This window comes from Plasmodium knowlesi (assembly GCF_000006355.2).
Source record: "Plasmodium knowlesi strain H genome assembly, chromosome: 14".
Lineage (NCBI taxonomy): Eukaryota > Apicomplexa > Aconoidasida > Haemosporida > Plasmodiidae > Plasmodium > Plasmodium knowlesi.
In genome coordinates, this window is record NC_011915.2 from 3066642 (window position 1) to 3084016 (window position 17375).

The 17375-nt window shown below is 37.4% G+C and overlaps 5 protein-coding genes across 5 annotated transcripts; 2 read left to right on the forward strand and 3 right to left on the reverse strand.

Moving 5' to 3' along the window:
• Positions 1-553: 553 nt before the first annotated feature.
• On the reverse strand, positions 554-1231 carry PKNH_1469600 (AP2 domain transcription factor AP2-O4, putative; the record flags this gene model as incomplete). Its single annotated transcript, XM_002262535.1, has 1 exon — positions 554-1231. One exon carries the CDS (start codon positions 1229-1231, stop codon positions 554-556), a length of 678 nt encoding a protein of 225 aa, XP_002262571.1.
• A 1182-nt stretch (positions 1232-2413) lies between these two features.
• On the forward strand, positions 2414-4878 carry PKNH_1469700 (KIR protein; the record flags this gene model as incomplete). Its single annotated transcript, XM_002262537.1, has 4 exons — positions 2414-2422; positions 2668-3375; positions 3578-4390; positions 4516-4878. The coding sequence occupies 4 exons, from the start codon at positions 2414-2416 to the stop codon at positions 4876-4878; spliced, it is 1893 nt and encodes a 630-aa protein (XP_002262573.1).
• Positions 4879-7989: 3111 nt separating this feature from the next.
• Positions 7990-10499, reverse strand: PKNH_1469800 (KIR protein; the record flags this gene model as incomplete). Its single annotated transcript, XM_002262538.1, has 4 exons — positions 7990-8331; positions 8572-9405; positions 9545-10309; positions 10497-10499. The coding sequence occupies 4 exons, from the start codon at positions 10497-10499 to the stop codon at positions 7990-7992; spliced, it is 1944 nt and encodes a 647-aa protein (XP_002262574.1).
• A 3331-nt stretch (positions 10500-13830) lies between these two features.
• Positions 13831-15390, reverse strand: PKNH_1469900 (ribosomal RNA small subunit methyltransferase A2, putative; the record flags this gene model as incomplete). The annotated part of the gene is made up of 1 exon (XM_002262539.1): positions 13831-15390. The coding sequence occupies one exon, from the start codon at positions 15388-15390 to the stop codon at positions 13831-13833; it is 1560 nt and encodes a 519-aa protein (XP_002262575.1).
• Positions 15391-16441: 1051 nt separating this feature from the next.
• Positions 16442-16963, forward strand: PKNH_1470000 (rRNA-processing protein FCF2, putative; the record flags this gene model as incomplete). The annotated part of the gene is made up of 1 exon (XM_002262540.1): positions 16442-16963. One exon carries the CDS (start codon positions 16442-16444, stop codon positions 16961-16963), a length of 522 nt encoding a protein of 173 aa, XP_002262576.1.
• Positions 16964-17375: the final 412 nt, after the last annotated feature.

Sequence of the window (17375 nt, forward strand, 5' to 3'; positions counted from 1 at the left end):
TTTTTTTTTTTTTTTCCAACACTTGTTTCCTCTATTTTTTTATGCTCATTTTTTTTTTTTTTTTGCAACAATTTTGTGTGAAAGCTTATTGGTAATGTGTGCCAATTGTTCTTTTTTTTTATTGCCTTTGCGCGTTTTCCATTGTTATATCTTTTTTTTTTTTTTTTTTTTTTTTTTTTTTTTTTTTTTCGCCGAGCCCTGGGGGGGACACCTCTTTACGAAATGTTTGCAAAGGGGGCTCCCATCAAATGAGGACGAATAGGAACAGGAAGAAAGGGAAGAAGGTACATTCCAGTGTGTACAGGAAAAATCAAAAGAATACAGAACTCTGCAATGGCTTAACTGATTTGAAAAAACATCAGCCTGAAACTCGTAACTATTCGCCAAATCGTTCATAGGAATGTACCACTTACGAATGGAACTACACACGTTTTATTCTGGGTATAGGCCCTGGTGTTCGCTCCATATATGGAGAAGAGTGTCTGTGAGTGTGTATACATCTCTATGTCATTTCCATACACACAAGACCCAGGTAAGGAAAAAGGAGCCCTCATCATATTACTCCTCCTTCCGAATTTTCCTTAATATATTTACTCGCTAATGTAGCAATGGCACTATAGTTTAAGTCTGTGATATTTTCTGTTTCCTCAATTTGAGATAAAATGGAATTGACTTGTTGCACAGAGGATGATCTGATGATTCTGGAAATGATGGCCAGATTTTTGGCTTTGATTATTCCATGCTCTGATATTTTAAAAGGAACTTTGAATTGTTTCTTCTGTTGCGTTTCCCACCAATTGGCTACATAGGAGCCTTGATAAAAATACACATCAGTGGGTAAATTTTCTGAATTCCTATAGGATGGTTTTACTTTTTTCCTTTCGAGACTTGTTCTTCTGATCGATGTTCGTTTCGATTTTTGTTCGTTCTCCTTACTTGGGGAGTTATTGCTCAGTGAGGGGAGTTGGTTGGGGGGATTGATTAGTTGGTCCACTTGGTGAGTTGGTTTAGTTGGCCGATTAGTTGCTTCGTCCATTTGTTCAGTTGTTCCGTCCGGTTTTCCGCTCAACATATCCGTTTGATCACCTAGCTGTTCCATTGGGACGTTAACCTGGTGGGTTAACCCGCCTGTTACGCCCTTTGGGGTTTGTCCATTGTGAAGAGGAACGTTCCCCATTCCTTTCCCTTTGGGTATGACCTTTCCGTTTGTCACGCCCCTTCCGTTTGACATGTTTCTTCCGTTGGGCAACACCTTATTGGGTGCAACCACCCCAGTTGGAGTTCCTATTCCATCTGGAGGGGCCTTCCTACTTAGAGGTCTTCCCCTCTTTTTCACTTGCACCGCAGCTTGAACAATGCTTCCCTCTAGACTTCTCCAACATTTAAATCACAACCCCTAAAAAGTATACCAATCATCCATCAACACTGAACCCTAAAATCTGAACCCTAAACCCTAAACCCATGAACCTTGAACCCTAAACCCTGAACCCTAAACCCTGAACCCTAAACCCTAAACCCTGAACCCTGAACCCTAAACCCTAAACCCTAAACCCTAAACCGTCAACCCTAAACACTGAACTCTGAAAACTAAACCCTGGTCCATAAACCCTTAACCCTTAACCCTAAACCCTGAACCCTAAACCCTGAACCCTAAACCCTGAACCCTGAACTCTAAACCCTAAACCCTAAACCCTAAACCCTGAACCCTAAACCCTAAACCCTGAACCCTAAACCCTAAACCGTAAACCCTAAACCCTGAACCCTAAACCCTAAACCGTAAACCCTAAACCCTGAACCCTAAACCCTGAACCCTAAACTATATTAGGAATGAGCGCAAGTATTTTTATTTGTGAATAGTAATTTAACATATATCTCTTTGGATAATGCACATTTTTTTGTTTTTGTGCTTGTGTTGTTAGTTTACAAATATGTTTCATAAATATTTAAGATTGTACGCATTGCCAGGAATGAGGGGGGTGGGGGTGCAGATGTATTTCTTTTTTTTTATCTTTAAATTATGCAATATTGTTATTAGCGATTTTTAATCAGCAGTTTCTGTCTCCTTAAGGAATTATTGTATAATATATGTGCTCAAATTTTTATAAGGGATAAATTGCGATACCTTTATATACATGGCTATCTGATATATATATATTACCTTATCGTTGCTTAGGAAAAGGAAAATTGAACAAAACGTATTCATATTATTGGGGGGAGTGAGAATTATAGGAATACCACATATACTTTTTTTTTATGCATAATCATTACAGAAGGAGAGGGGCGGTTGGTGGGGGGGACTAAAATTCTTATATATACTAATTCTGTATGAATGAAGATAAAGGAAGGAAAACATACTTTATTTAGCATATATTTGTTACATATATAATGAAATATATACATCTGTCCATAAATAATGTCGACGGTAATGAGCATATTAAAGGGGTGCTCCTTTTCCTTCCACTTTTTTTAACATAACGGTGGAGCATATATATATATACGTATATATAGTACCTTATGCACGTAGTATAATATAGAATAATGGGAATGTGGGAGATTCATGTATTTATGTCTTTATATATATATATATATATATATATGTACATATGTATATATATGTATATATGTGGATATAGATATTTCACCATCCGTGAATTATATATTTTGTAGGCACCAAATTTGAAGAACTTACCTTCCAAGAAGGAATTCTACAATAAATTCTGGACTGGTAAGTATGAGGGCAGTTATAGGAATTCTTGTGCTCCGGGATGGGAGGATAAATTGAAGGGTAAATTAAGTGATTACCGTGGACTTTCCGCTGTAATTAGTAAAATAATTGATGCTTACTGTTACGTATCCAAAGTGAAGGGGGAGGGATCCGATCCTGATATTCCATGCCTTTTTTTTTATTACTGGTTGGGGAATATGGTCCCCAAGGATGCAAATACATATAAATTGTCCGACGTCCTGGGTGCAATTTACCAGGCGCTCGAGGATACTGACTATAGTCCTAAATGTAAAATTATTTACGAAGATGTTGACAGAATCAATTTCGAGCTAAGGAGGAGGATACATGATTTTGCTTATAACTATAAGACTATACAAGGACTTGTAGAGAAATGTGAATCTGCAGAAGCTAAGGAATATTTGCGATTTCTACAAAGAGTTAGTGGAGCATGTAGAATTGTGGGGGTAGACTGTCCAGAGGGGGGGGTACATGGAAATGGTACATATTGTGACGATTATAATAAAAAATATAAGGAATATTGTGAAACAGAACTGAGGGAACTGCAAGAACAATTGAAGACTTGTCTCAAACCAAATCCAAATCCAAACCAAGCAGGAAGTAGTGGTTCTTTGAGTGATGCTCAACAAGAGGTAACCGTTTTAGCAGATGTGATTAGTGGTGGGGAAGAATAATATAGGTTCCATACTTTCCCCATTTAGCATGCATACACGCTTGAATTAATGTGTGTTTCGCCATTGAATGAATTATTTATGTACACATATAACATTTTACCATTTATGATAATACAGTGAAAACATAAAAACGTACTCATCTTTATAATTGCATTTGTAGGGAGATGATTTGGGCTGGTTACCTTCCAAAAAAGTGTATACTGAAATTGTCCGTATTACTGACCCCTGTGGGGACGATGGTAGCCTCATTTCTGGAGTGGAAGAGGCAGTGAAGGCACACCGTGAAGTGAAGGAGGAGGCTAATAGTATTGCAAAATATATCTGCTACTCACTTGGAAAAAAAGACACCTTATCGGGGGGTGATCCATCTTTATACTATGTATATTATCACGTGGGGAATACGTATTCTAGCTATTTCAAGAAAGATGATTCATCATTCTGGAAATTCATGGGTACAGTCAGTCAACAGTTAGGGGAATTGCCCGTTGATAAAGAGAATAAGTGTAAAATTGAGCTTAGCCACATTGACACGAAGGATTTCATATGGGAGAAAAGAATGTATGATTATTATAAAGACTATGAAACTATAAAGGAAAAATTACAGTACGGTGAATCCCCCTGTAGTACAGAATTGGACCAATACTTGACAGAGGCGGCCATAGGATATAAGCTTATACATAGATACTGCAATGGAAAAACTGAAGGTAAGGAGAAGGCATTTTGTGACAAATTTAAAACAAAATATGATGAACACAAACCTGAGGAACTCCTAGGAGAAAAGTGTATATCAAATCTGGAGGATGAAATTTCAGCATACGCCGAAAATTCAGGAATAATTTACAACGGAGAATCAGGGGAAGACACAGCATCTGCAGAAATCGCCTCCATTTTCTCTTTTGCAAGAGACGGCCCCATTGCCTCCTCCGGATTGGCTGCAGTTGGATTACCTGCCATTGCATATCTTTTATATAAAGTAAGTGGATAAAATTACAACAACCCGTAATATGTACCATATATACTCTATATATCATATATATATGTATATATACACATATATATATGTATGTACATACGCCATCAACACCCTCCTTATCATAGTACACTTCCTTACCTTCCTGGTTACGTGAACAATTTGGTGGAAGGAGTAACAACATCAGCAGGAGTCAAAGGAGGGCGAGAAGATCCACTGGTCCTAATTTTAGTAATTTTACAGAAGACGTTTCTACCGAAGTGCCAACGGAATATTCATCATACCTGTCGACACTATACCCACTGGAAGAATCCATAGAAAATAATTCTACTACATATTATGAAGAACCGCCGCAACCATCACCCAGACGGCGTGGGCAACAACAAGGACAACGAAGAAGACGAGGACCGCCACCACCCAGAGGAAGGCAAAGAGCAAACAATGAATATAGATATGTAAGTGGCCAAAATATTAGTTATTATCGCATGTGACATCGCATATTTCGAATGTAATACACATCGTATGTAACATATATGAATGTGTAATATTTCCCTTTCCTTTCCTCTCCCTACCGAAGGAAGGGGGAAAGGAATTTATAAATAATCATGCACACAATTTATATTCAGTGTGTAAGGAGGGAGAATGGTATTTCTTTCTTCCTTTATTCTGTTTCTTTTTTTTTTTTTTATTTCATTATTCCTTTACTTCTCTTAAATATTATGAATTAATTCAAAATTATATTTTTCTCTTTTTTTTTGTTCGTTGAATTATTAATTTTTTTTTCGTAATATTTCAATTAATGGTTTCTCCTTTATTTATTTCTATTTTTTTTCCTTTTTTCTGCAACATTTTTTTTTTCCGTGTAATTTCACTTCATGCTCATGTCCAAATAACCGTTGCAGTTCGCGGAACAGCAACAGATGTGCCTTATCTCGTTTGCACTTTTCTGCTGCGCGGTGTGTGTCATTTACGCGATACGCGTTGTACAATCGACATAAAACTGTGCAATACATTTTTTTACGTATTTATCATTTTAACTGGTTCCCATTTAATTGGTTCCCATTTAATTGGTTCACATTTAATTGGTTCACATTTAATTGGTTCCCATTTAATTGGTTCCCATTTAATTGGTTCCCATTTAATTGGTTCACACTTAATTGGTTCACATTTAATTGGTTCCCATTTAACTGGTTGACATTTAACTGGTTCACATTTAACTGGTTCACATTTAACTGGTTGACATTTAGCTGTGTTCACATTTAACTGGTTAACATTTAACTGGTTGACATTTAACTGTGTTCGCACATTTTATGCAGTTTTCATCTAAAACTGTGCAATACATTTTTTACGGAGTTATCATTTTAACTGGTTGACATTTAACTGGTTGACATTTAACTGGTTCCCATTTAACTGCTTGACATTTAACTGGTTGATATTTAAATGGTTTACATTTAATTGTGTTCGCACATTTTATGCAGTTTACCATCTAAAACTGTGCAATACAATTTTTACGTAGTTTCCATTTAACTGGTTCCCATTTAAAACTGTGTTCGCACATTTTATGCAGTTTTTCATCTAAAACGTTGTTAACATTTTACGCAGTTATCATTTTAATTGGTTGACATTTAAAACTGCGTTCGCACATTTAATGCAGTTTTCATCTAAAACTGTAAAATACATTTCACATAGTTTCCATTTAACTGGTTCCCATTTAACTGTGTTCGTACAATTTTCTAGGCAGTTTTCATTTAAAACTGTTGATACATTTTACGTAGTTTCCATTTTATCTGGTTCACATTTAACGGTGTTCACATTTAAAACTGCGTTCGCACATTTAATGCAGTTTTTCATCTAAAACTGTGCAATACATTTTTTTACGGAGTTATCATTTTAACTGGTTGACATTTAACTGGTTGACATTTAACTGGTTGACATTTAACTGGTTGACATTTAACTGGTTGACATTTAACTGGTTGACATTTAACTGGTTGACATTTAACTGGTTGACATTTAACTGGTTGACATTTAACTGGTTGACATTTAACTGGTTGACATTTAACTGGTTGACATTTAACTGGTTGACATTTAACTGGTTGACATTTAACTGGTTGACATTTAACTGGTTGACATTTAACTGGTTGACATTTAACTGGTTGACATTTAACTGGTTGACATTTAACTGGTTGACATTTAACTGGTTGATATTTAATTGTGTTCGCACATTTTATGCAGTTTTTCATCTAAAACTGTGCAATACATTTTTTACGGAGTTATCATTCAAAATGGTGTTTACATTTAACTGGTTGACATTTAACTGGTTGACATTTAAAACTGCGTTCGCACATTTAATGCAGTTTTTCATCTAAAACTATGCATACACTTTTTTACGGAGTTATCATTTTAACTGGTTCACATTTAACGATGTTTACATTTAATTGTCTTCACATTTAACTAGTTGACATCTAACTGGTTGACATTTAACTGCTTTACATTTAACTGTGTTCGCACATTTTATGCAGTTTTCATCTACTAAAACTGTCAACACAATTCAGAGTTTTCATTTTACGCAGTTTTCATCTAAAACTGTGTTTACATTTTACGTAGTTATCATTTAAAGCGGTGTTCACACTTAAAACTGTGTTCGCACATTTAATGCAGTTTTCATCTAAAACTGTGAAATACATTTTTTACGGAGTTATCATTCAAAATGGTGTTCACTTTTAACTGTGTTCACATTTAACTGGTTCACATTTAATTGTGTTCACATTTAACGGTGTTCACATTTAACTGTGTTCACACTTTACTGTGTTCGCACATATTATGCAGTTTTTCATCTGAAACTGTGCAATACATTTTTTTACGGAGTTACCATTTAAAATGGTGTTCGCACATTTTACGTAATTATCATTTTAACTAGTTTCCATTTAAATGGTTCCCATTTAAAACTGCGTTCGCACATTTAATGCAGTTTTCATCTACTAAAAGTGTCAACACAATTCAGAGTTTTCATTTTACGCAGTTTTCATCTAAAACTGTGTTTGCATTTTACGTAGTTATTATTTTAATTGGTTCACATTTAACTGTGTTCACATTTAACTAGTTCACATTTAACTGGTTCACATTTAATTAGTTCACATTTAACTAGTTGACATCTAACTGGTTGACATTTAATTGTCTTCACATTTAACGGTGTTCACATTTAAAAGTGTGTTTGCACATTTTATGCAGTTTTTTATTTAAAACGGTGTTCGTACATTCAGTATTAAATGCTTTCTCACCACGCCGATGCTCTGCACACGGCCGGCGTGCAACGCTGTTCATACACTTTGTCGTGGCATTTCCCTTCCGTCTTTTACCTCCTCCTCCCAGCGTCATCGAAATGCAACATACGATGTGTTCCAACATAGAATGTATTAGAATGTAGTGTGTGTTATTATATGCAGTATGTGATCGCACATTGCACAATATGTTTCTGTTACATATATACACATATATATTGGACGTCAAAAATACAAATACGTGTGCACTTTATTTGCACAATATGTATACATGTACATATATATGTATATACATATATATACATATATATGTATATGTATGTGTTATATGTTTTGATAACGTATATTTCGATTTTCTTGTGTATTATATGGTTTCCTAGATGGTGGTGATGATCGTCGTCGTCCTCCATCACCATCCTCATAGATGGTAGAAATATCGGTGGAGCTACCACTTAAAGTGGACGATTCCCCACCACCACCGAGGGTGGTGGAACCGTCGTCCCCTAGTGTGGATGAACCGTCTCCCATTGTGGAAGAATCATTGTCTGTGGAAGTGTCGTCAAAGTGTTGGCGTCCAATGGTAGATCTTCTTCCCCTACTCCTTCCTCCTGTATTATTGCTGCCACCAAAGAGGGATTTTTTTATTCCATCAAATAGGGAAGTATACTGGAAAAAAAAAAAAAAAAAAAAAAAGGGAAGAACATATGTATATACTTATATGTATATGTATATGTATATATGTATGTATATGTATATATGTATATGTATATATGTACATGTATATATGTATATGTATATGTAACATATGTGTATATATGTAGAGGTATGTATATATATGTATATATGTATATATGTATATATGTATATATGTATATATGTATAGGTATTATAATGTAATGTATTTACTTTGTATAAAAAGAAACCGATTGCTGGTAATCCAACTGTTGCCAATGTACTACCAGCTACAACACCAGGTGTGACAGAATTGGTGTCGTTAGCAGTAGAGGAAGATGTAGTGTCTAGTGTGTCCGGTTTGGAGTGACTATTGCATTGTTCTGATGATGGTAGTGGTGTCCTTGCCACTTTACAATGAGATTTTCCATCATCCTCACCTCCATTAGTACAATCTCCATATATTTCTTTAAATTTTGCACACCACTCATTATTAGTGCTTTTCTTATCTGCCGATGGACATTTTTGGTTCATATAATTATATGCTTCATGTGCTTGAAGGAAGTACTTATAGTATGGATCATCACACTTTGAGGCAACGTCCTCACCGATCTGCTGTAAGCGAGTTTTCATATCATCTTTGTTTTCGTAATAATCGAATAAAATTTTACTGTGAAAAAAATAATTTCTTCCCTTAATTGGAAAGCGAAAAGAACAACCATGTTCAGTTTCACTGCGTCCCACAGCAACTTTAATTTTTTCCATAATTTCTTTGAATGTTTGTTTATTTGTACTACTCCAGAACATTTTTCCTACCCAAAAATAGAAAAAATCACAATACTCCTCCGTGAGCTTCCTAGTTTGGTTGTCCTTCCCCTTTTCCCCATATACGTGGCACAAGGCCTTCGAAATTTGCACCGCATGGTCCTTAATCTTATCATCATCCTCTAATACAGCCTTGATTTGATTGGGCCAAGACCAATCTTCCCCATTACATTTGCTCATGCCTTCATCAAACAATTTGTAGTAGTCTTTCCTGGAAGGTAATGTACTCAAAGGTCCGTCTACCTAAAAAATTTGGATAATTAAAAAACAATGTGCAATATATATATATATTTGTTCTTTATGCATGTCCACAGCGGAAAGGCAATGTAGAAGGAAGGGGGGAAAAAAGAAAAAAGAAAGAAGAAGATGTTTTTATTCTTACCTCTATTTCTTCTATGTTCAATAGGGGGTTGTCCTCATCATAATCATCGTCGTCTTCTTCCGATTCTGATTCTTCTTTTTTTGCTTCGACCTTTTTAGATGATGCGTCAGTACAAGTTAATTCTGAAAAATTCTTATACTTTGTACTCAGCTTATTTTTTCTATATTTATCATCAAATTCCTGACAATACGTATACCCTGACAAACTTCCGCACTTCTTACATAACCATTCATATGCAGTTTGAGCTGCAGTAAGATTTGTGTTATAGTTGGTATAGGTGGAAGAGTAGTCATTACAATTTCCTTTTTTCCCTGCCTCGAGAGCTTTAATATTATATTCAAAATCGTGCAGATCTTTGGCATGTTTGAAAATTTCCAAGTCATTATTATCATAGTAGAAAAGCTTGCACTTGTGCTTAGAACTTAAACTGCTCAGCTGCATGTAAATTGCACTCATAGAAGTCCCAAATGGGATCCCGCTAGGCAATTTGCCCCTTATTTGACTGCCCAACCAAAAATAAAAAAATTTACAAGGGTCATAATAATCCAAGTTACTCTCACCCATCATACAGGAGTTATAATAGTTCTTCACAATTATAGGGGCCAACGTTTGATCAATACTCGGCCATAGATTTAATGAGCTCTTCACATTCTGTATTACTGATTGGTTACAATCCGGTCTCTCACCTGATCCCGTAATACAAGTATTGGGTTCCTCAAATGGAGCATACACCTCTTCCGAAGGCAACCTACTAGAACCTCCTTCCTAAAAATATAATGAACAAAGCAAAAAAATATATATGAGTGTATGTCCACCATGATTTTCCAATATTATTACTTAAGAAAACAAAAAAAATGCTACACCCAAAATATTTATTTATTCTAAATAAAGGCATAACTACCGCATTCTACTGTAACAACCCTTACACACCCGCCCCTAAAAAATTTTTTACCATTTTTGTTATCTCTGGACACACTGCTTCTTTCTTCCTATTTTTTTTTTCTTTTTTCTTTTTCCCTTGTCGAGTTCCCCTCGTCTGACTTCCTTTGTCCGGGTGGTCTAGTTTCCGGTTCCCACTATCCGTTTGGTATAGTTTCCGGTTCCCACTATCCGTTTGGTATAGTTTCCGGTTCCCACTATCCGTTTGGTATAGTTTCCGGTTCCCACTATCCGTTTGGTATAGTTTCCGGTTCAAGCTTATCCGGTTGACTTAATTTCCTGTTTGACGGGGTATCCGGTTTCCCTTGTCGGGTTTCCGTGCCATCCGGATTGCCTCACTGTCTGCAAGAAGCTTTTCCTTCTATACCCCCTTTACTCAACTAAAGCTAACCCCCGAAACTTATTCCAACACCCCAAAAACCTTACTCTAACACCCCTAGAACCTTATTTTAATACCCCTACAACCTTTATTCTAACACTCGTACAACCTTTATTCTAACACCTCTACAACCTTATTCCTATACCCTGAACCTCATTCCAGTACCCTGAACCCTAAACCCGGAACCCTAAAACCCTAAACCTTGAACCCTGTAAAATTAATCCCTATGCTCTGAATCACCTTCTTTTCATCCCTTACTCTTCCTTCTTTTCTATATTAAAACATTCTTCTCCTTTTTTCCTTTAAACATTCTTTTCCTTTCACCTTAAACATTCTTGCTACTTTCTTTTCCCTCTCTAAAAGCCTTCCTACTTTTTCCTCTCTTAAGAAACCTTCTTTCTTCTTTTCCCCTTTAAAACAAGTAAAAAAAAGAAAAGATTCTTTCTCCTCCAGGAAGTATGCTAAAGTATCAAGCCATATTATTGTTGTTCTAAAAAACCGAAGAAAGAACGATCTTCCTTTCCCCCTTTGAAAACCTTCTTTCCTTTCTTCCTGAAAACATTCTTTCTTCTTTCTTCATTAAGAAACCTCTTTTCCTTCCCTTAAAACCTTCCTTTACTTCACTTTAGACCTTCTTTTTCCTTTTTCCTTAAAGGTTGTTTTCCATTTCCCACTTAAACCGTTTTTCCTTCCTTTCCTCTTCTTCTATTTAAAGAAAGAAAAACATTCTCTTCCCTTAAAAAAAAAAAAAAAGTAATTTCCACCTCATCCCTTTCTCAAGAGGAAAAATTGAAAATTATATTATTCGACAAAGAATGGAAAAGCATCGCCAACACCCTACCTAAAAAAAAAAATGAAATCTATATTTCACATAAATATAGAACATGTATCATCTAATTGCACTTATTGAATAATTCACTCTTACATACCCGAACTCCCTTTCCCCCGCCCCCTACCTACATTCTTATATTATTCCCTATTTCTATTTCATTAACCCCATTCCCTTTCAATCTTTGTTTTCTTTTACCCTTTTTTCATTTATCATTATTTCCTTTCCTACAATATGATATTCTCCCCATCAACTTAAATTAAAAATTATAAATTAATCTACCTCACCATAAAAAAATATAACCACATTCCAAAGAGATCTTATTCGAAGTGGCCAATACCTAATTGACCCAGGGTTCACGGTTTAAGGTTCTGGTGTATAGGAGTACGTTTTTAGGGTTTAGGGTTCAGGGTTTAGGTTTTAGGTTTCAGTTTTATGGTTCATGGTTTAGGATTAAGGGTTTAGGGTTCAGGGTTTAGGGTTTAGGGTTCACGGTTTAGGGTTCATGGTTTAGGGTTCAGGTTTTAGGGTTTGGGGTTCAGGGTTTGGGGTTCAGGGTTTAGGGTTTAGGGTTTAGGGTTTAGCGTTTAGGGTTTAGGGTTTCGGATTCTGTGTTTAGGGTTCAGGGTTTAGGGTACATGGTTTAGGGTTCAGGCTTCAGTTCTAGGGTTCGGGGTTTAGGGTTCAGGGGTTAGGGTTCAAGGTTCATGGGTTTAGGGTTTAAGGTTCATGGGCTTAGGGTTTAGGGTTTATGGTTTAGGGCTTAGGGTTTAGGGTTTAGGGTTCAGGGTTTAGGGTTCAGGTTTTAGGGTTCAGGTTTCAGGGGTTTAGAGTTGAGGATTTAGGTTTAGGTTTCAGGGTTCAGGGTTTAGGGTTTCAGGGTTTTAGGGTTTAGGGTTTCAGTGTTTTAAGGTTTAGGGTTTCAGGGTTTACTCTTTAGGGTTCAAGGTTTAGGGTTTAGGATTTAGGGTTCAGGGTTCAGGGTTCAGGGTTCAGGGTTTCAGGGTTTAGGGCTTAGGGGTTTAGGGTTTAGGGTTCAGAATTTAGTGCTTATGGTTCATGCGTTTAGAGTTTTGGCTTGAGGGTTGAGGGTTTAGGATTTAGGGTTTAGGTTTTATGGTTTCAGGTTTCAGGGGGTTAGGGTTTAGGGTTCAGTGTTTAGGGTTCAGTGTTTAGGGTTCAGTTTTTAGGGTTCAGGTTTTAGGGTTCAGGGTTTAGGTTCAGGGTTTAGGTTCAGGGTTTAGGTTCAGGGTTTAGGTTCAGGGTTTAGGGTTACGGTGAATGTAGGATCATGTCTTAGGGGTTAGGTTTTCAGGGTTTAGGGTTATGGTTAAAGTAGGATGATGGATTAGGGTTCAGGTTTTCAGGGTTTAGGGTTCAGTGGTTTAGGGTTTAGGGTTTCAGGGATTAGGGTTTAGAGTTTAGGGTTCAGGGTTTAGATATAAGGTTTTAAGGGGTGTTAGAATAAGGTTTTAGGGGAGTTGGAATGAGGTCGTAGGGGTGTTGAAATTAAGGTTTCAGGGTTGTTGGAACTAAGGTTTCAGTAGTTAGCATTAACACCTTTAAGGGGGGGGGGGAGAGAAGGAAAAATTCCTCGCAGACAGAAACCGGATACTACACGAAAACCCCCGATGAATGCCGTAGGCATTCTTTCTGAAGGGAAAACCTTTCGCATGGAAACCAAAAGCGGATACTATAGGCTAACTGGATGGTACAGAAAACGAATATTGGGGAAAATTGTAAAGTACACACCACAACCCGATTACCAAAAAAGAAAAAAGTAAAAATAAACAAAAAAAATGAAACAACCAAAAAATAGGTCCCTCTTTTTGGATAAGGAGGCGTATTTGGAAATAAAGGGAAAATAAATGAATAAAATAAAAAAAGAAATCCCTATGTGATCGAGTTGAGATGTACAGATATTTTATTTTTATATGTATCATATGAAAATGGGGCAACTTGTAAAGGCCCCTGAACATGCAAGGGTGTGTATCTGTCAAATTGGGTGAGAAAAACAAAAAAAAAAAAAAAAAAAGGTCTGGAAAGGGAAAAAAAAAATATAAAATGTGAACTAGAGGGTTGTATGTCCACTCACACATTTCTTTGCCTGGGTCAATGGCATTGCACCCTAATGAGCGATCAATCGCCGTGCTTCTTCTTGCGCCATACCTTGGTCTGCATAGTGGGGTCGAAGGGGTAGGAGCTAAGGGGAAATAAAAAGTTCGTGAGTTCAACAAATTGCAAGGGAGTTAACTGCTGTGGTCTCAAATCGCAAAAAGATGAAGGAAGTTGAAGATTCCCTTCGGTGGAATATTTCGCAAGGAGCCTTTTCAAACTGGACTTAAGTTTCTTCCTCCTCTGCTGAAACGAGTGCCGTAGAATTTCTTTTAGAAAAAGTAAATTACAGTTAAGGTTGGAATGTTTGAAAATAATTTTCATCACAGCTGCTTCTACCTTGGGAACGGGATAAAAGGCAGAGCTCGGAATTTTAAAAAGCAAGTATGGATTTGTGTACAAATTAAAAAGTATACTTAGTATGGAATAATTCTTTTCATTTGGCTTGGAGATAATTCTTTGGCCAACCTCGTACTGAATGGTAACGATTGCTTGTTCGATATAATGATGGTAATCGAGCAGGCAAAACAATATTTGGGAGGTTATGTAGAAGGGTAAGTTACCTATTACGGTTAACTTGGTTCCTTTACTTTTGGAGAGGTCCTTATAATTAATTTGCAATACATCATCGTGGATGAAGTCAAAGCCCGGCATGGTTCTGCTCAGAACGGACAAAGCTCGACTATCTATTTCTACCGCCGTCATTTTCTTATATTTTGCGAAAAGGAATTTACTTATTTGTCCTAGTCCACACCCCAACTCGATGATTCCCTTCCCCTGATCCCTCACGCTTTGGAAGGAACACGTTTTGTTTGCGCTGCGCGTGGTGGACCCATCCGAATTCGCAGGGTAATTATCCTGCATGGTGATTGGGTTATCCGTGTTCGCGGTATTCCCATCCTCCTTAGCAACTCCCCCGTTGCTGTCGTCCCTTGTGCCGTGCTCTGTTCGATTCTTCGGTCCTTTACACTTCTTCTTCCCCTTCCCCTTCGCCTTCTTCGTGCCCCCCCCCTGGTTACTGCCAACCCGATTGTCCTTCATATAGAACTCATCTGCATCCAGCTCAATGGCGCTGATCATTTTTTGTATGATATTTTCATCTTTTAAATAATTTTGCCCTAAACTTCTCTTTGGCTTGAATTCCCTCGATGGTATTTTAGTTCTGAGGATGTTCCGATCTTCATCCGGCTGTTGCAGGGGGTATATGGTTATCCCTTCGAAGGTTCTACCGATGAATTTGTTTTCTCCCTCATTATGACTATCCCCCATATGAGGGGAGTTGTCTTGCAGTTCTTCATTTGGACTGTGTTCTTTGCAAAAGGGGGGGTTATATGGTGTAGAATTGTTTTCACGTTTACCCCGATAGGGTTGCCCCTTTTTACATTGTAAACGGTGCGATGGCCACGCCGTGTGAATATACTGAATCGGGATTTGTCTGTTTTTCCGCGTGGTACTTGCGGTTGCGAAACCGCAACGTGGTTTGAGCAGGTGCGTCAATGCATGGTTAATCTCTTTAAAAAGGAAACATTTAATTCTGAAGAAAATGAAAATGCAAATGGTTAGTCTAACTCCCCCCTTATTCATTCATCCGTCCGTTCGTCTATCCGTTCATGTTTTTTTTTTTTTTTTTTCTACTTCCTTTTTTTATGTATTTTCCGCTTTGCCTTCGCACGGTATGAACGCGGGGGCTGTTCTGTTATGCACCTATCTGGGCTTCGTCCTAATCTCCTTCTGAGGTGGATCACAGCCACTAGGTTAATCAGCCAGTAGTCACCGCGCACTGTGCGAAAATGGAATTCCCCAATTTGGGAGCTAATTTTTTAAGACCTGGTGCTAAGTGAGGGCATTTTAAAAAACGCTTTTACCCTTCCAAAATGGGCGTGGAAGGAAAAAAAAAAAAAAATCCCATCAGATGAGTATGTGTTTTCTTCTTTTGGCGATTAACAAATAAAGCGTCGGTAAAATATATTCAAGGGGGAATTTTATTTTCTCTAGATAGCTTATAAAATTGTGTGGGTTTTCCGAAAAAAATGCAGAGGGTATATATAATTTAACCGCGCGGTGCATATGTGACGTAACAGTGACCCGCATAGGTACGTGGCCCCTTGAAAATTGGCGCATACTATACTTTGCCTGTTCGCCTCCGTAGTGCGATGTTCTATATTATTGTGAAGGAAAAAAAAATGCGACTGGTAAAAGGGGAAAGTGCGGAGATTCCACCGTTTTGAATTTGCTAAAATTAGTACCCCGCTTCTTCCTTCTTTTTTTTGGCGCTATATTTTGCGAGCAATTTTAACTACAGCTTCTTCGCGATTTTTTGATCACCATATAGTAGCATTTCACATGCTTGCTCAGAGAAATATGAAACCAAAAAAAAAAAAAAAAAAAAAGAAAAAGAAAGAAACATAACAAAACAAAGCAAAGGGCAACAAACAATTTGAAGCAACTTTTCCAAACGAAGACGCTTAGTCCACAGACTCGTTGACGCATTGGTGAGTAATTCTGAATAAAAAGAGGAGTCACCTCCTTCCAGCTGAGGTGGACCCCGTGACTCCTCCACCTTGTGCGCTTTTAAGGGGGATCCTTGGCATTGACTACAAAAGGAACAACGCTGCACGTAAGGAGAACAAAACAAATGGCGCAGGCAGAGATTGAGAACAGCTTCACCATTTTGCAACCGGTGGAGGCGGAGCCCATGTCCGTCCTAGATCACGTAAATGACATGATCGCCAAGAAGAAGATGGAGAAGAGGAACAAAAAGGAACAACTAAATGAGTGGGGGAATATGAAGAAGAAGGAAAAAACGGACGAGTTAAAGCTACAGTGGAAATTAATACAACATGAAAATTTAGCCGAAAGGAGTGAATACCATAAAGTTAAAAAGGATGAAAAGATGCCCGAGTTTTTTCAAGTCGCTACATTAATTAATGGGGACCATAAGATAAAAGTGGGAGCTGGACAGGAATCGCAGTCGCTACATACGTCCAACAGGCGCAAGAAGAAATGCCTATCAGCCCTTCAACAATTGGAGAGAGACAAGGATATGAAGGAGTGGTGCGTGAAGAGGTACACGAAAATTCAGAGGGAGAAGAATATCGGTGGGAAATCCTTCGTACGGAAACAGCGAAGGCAGCTTCTAAAAATGAAGAAGTCGTAACTGGGCTGACTTCGCATAGTTCTGCACCACGCAGGGATGCCAAGTAGGATAATTTTTCCAGGTCATTTGGATATCCCCGGGGTGAAAACCTCTCGTATAACGCATCAGCACATGTTAATTTTTTTTTTTTTTTTTTTTTTTGTGGTTATGCCTCATTTGGCGAGACTTCTTTCGTTGCTCATTTTGTTCCTTTTTTTTTTTTGTCTTCCTACCTATTATGGGAATTTTTACGCGTCCAATTTTTTTTTTTTTTTTTTTTTTTTTTTTTTTTTTCCCTTAGCGAAACTGTTAATATTAAAATTGTTATTTTGTTTTTTCACCTTTTGGTGCTGTCCTTTTTTTTTGTTGCATGTGTGGGGATGCAGAAAAGGTTGCGTTTTAAGGGGTAGGTGTAGAAGATGGTATATGGTTA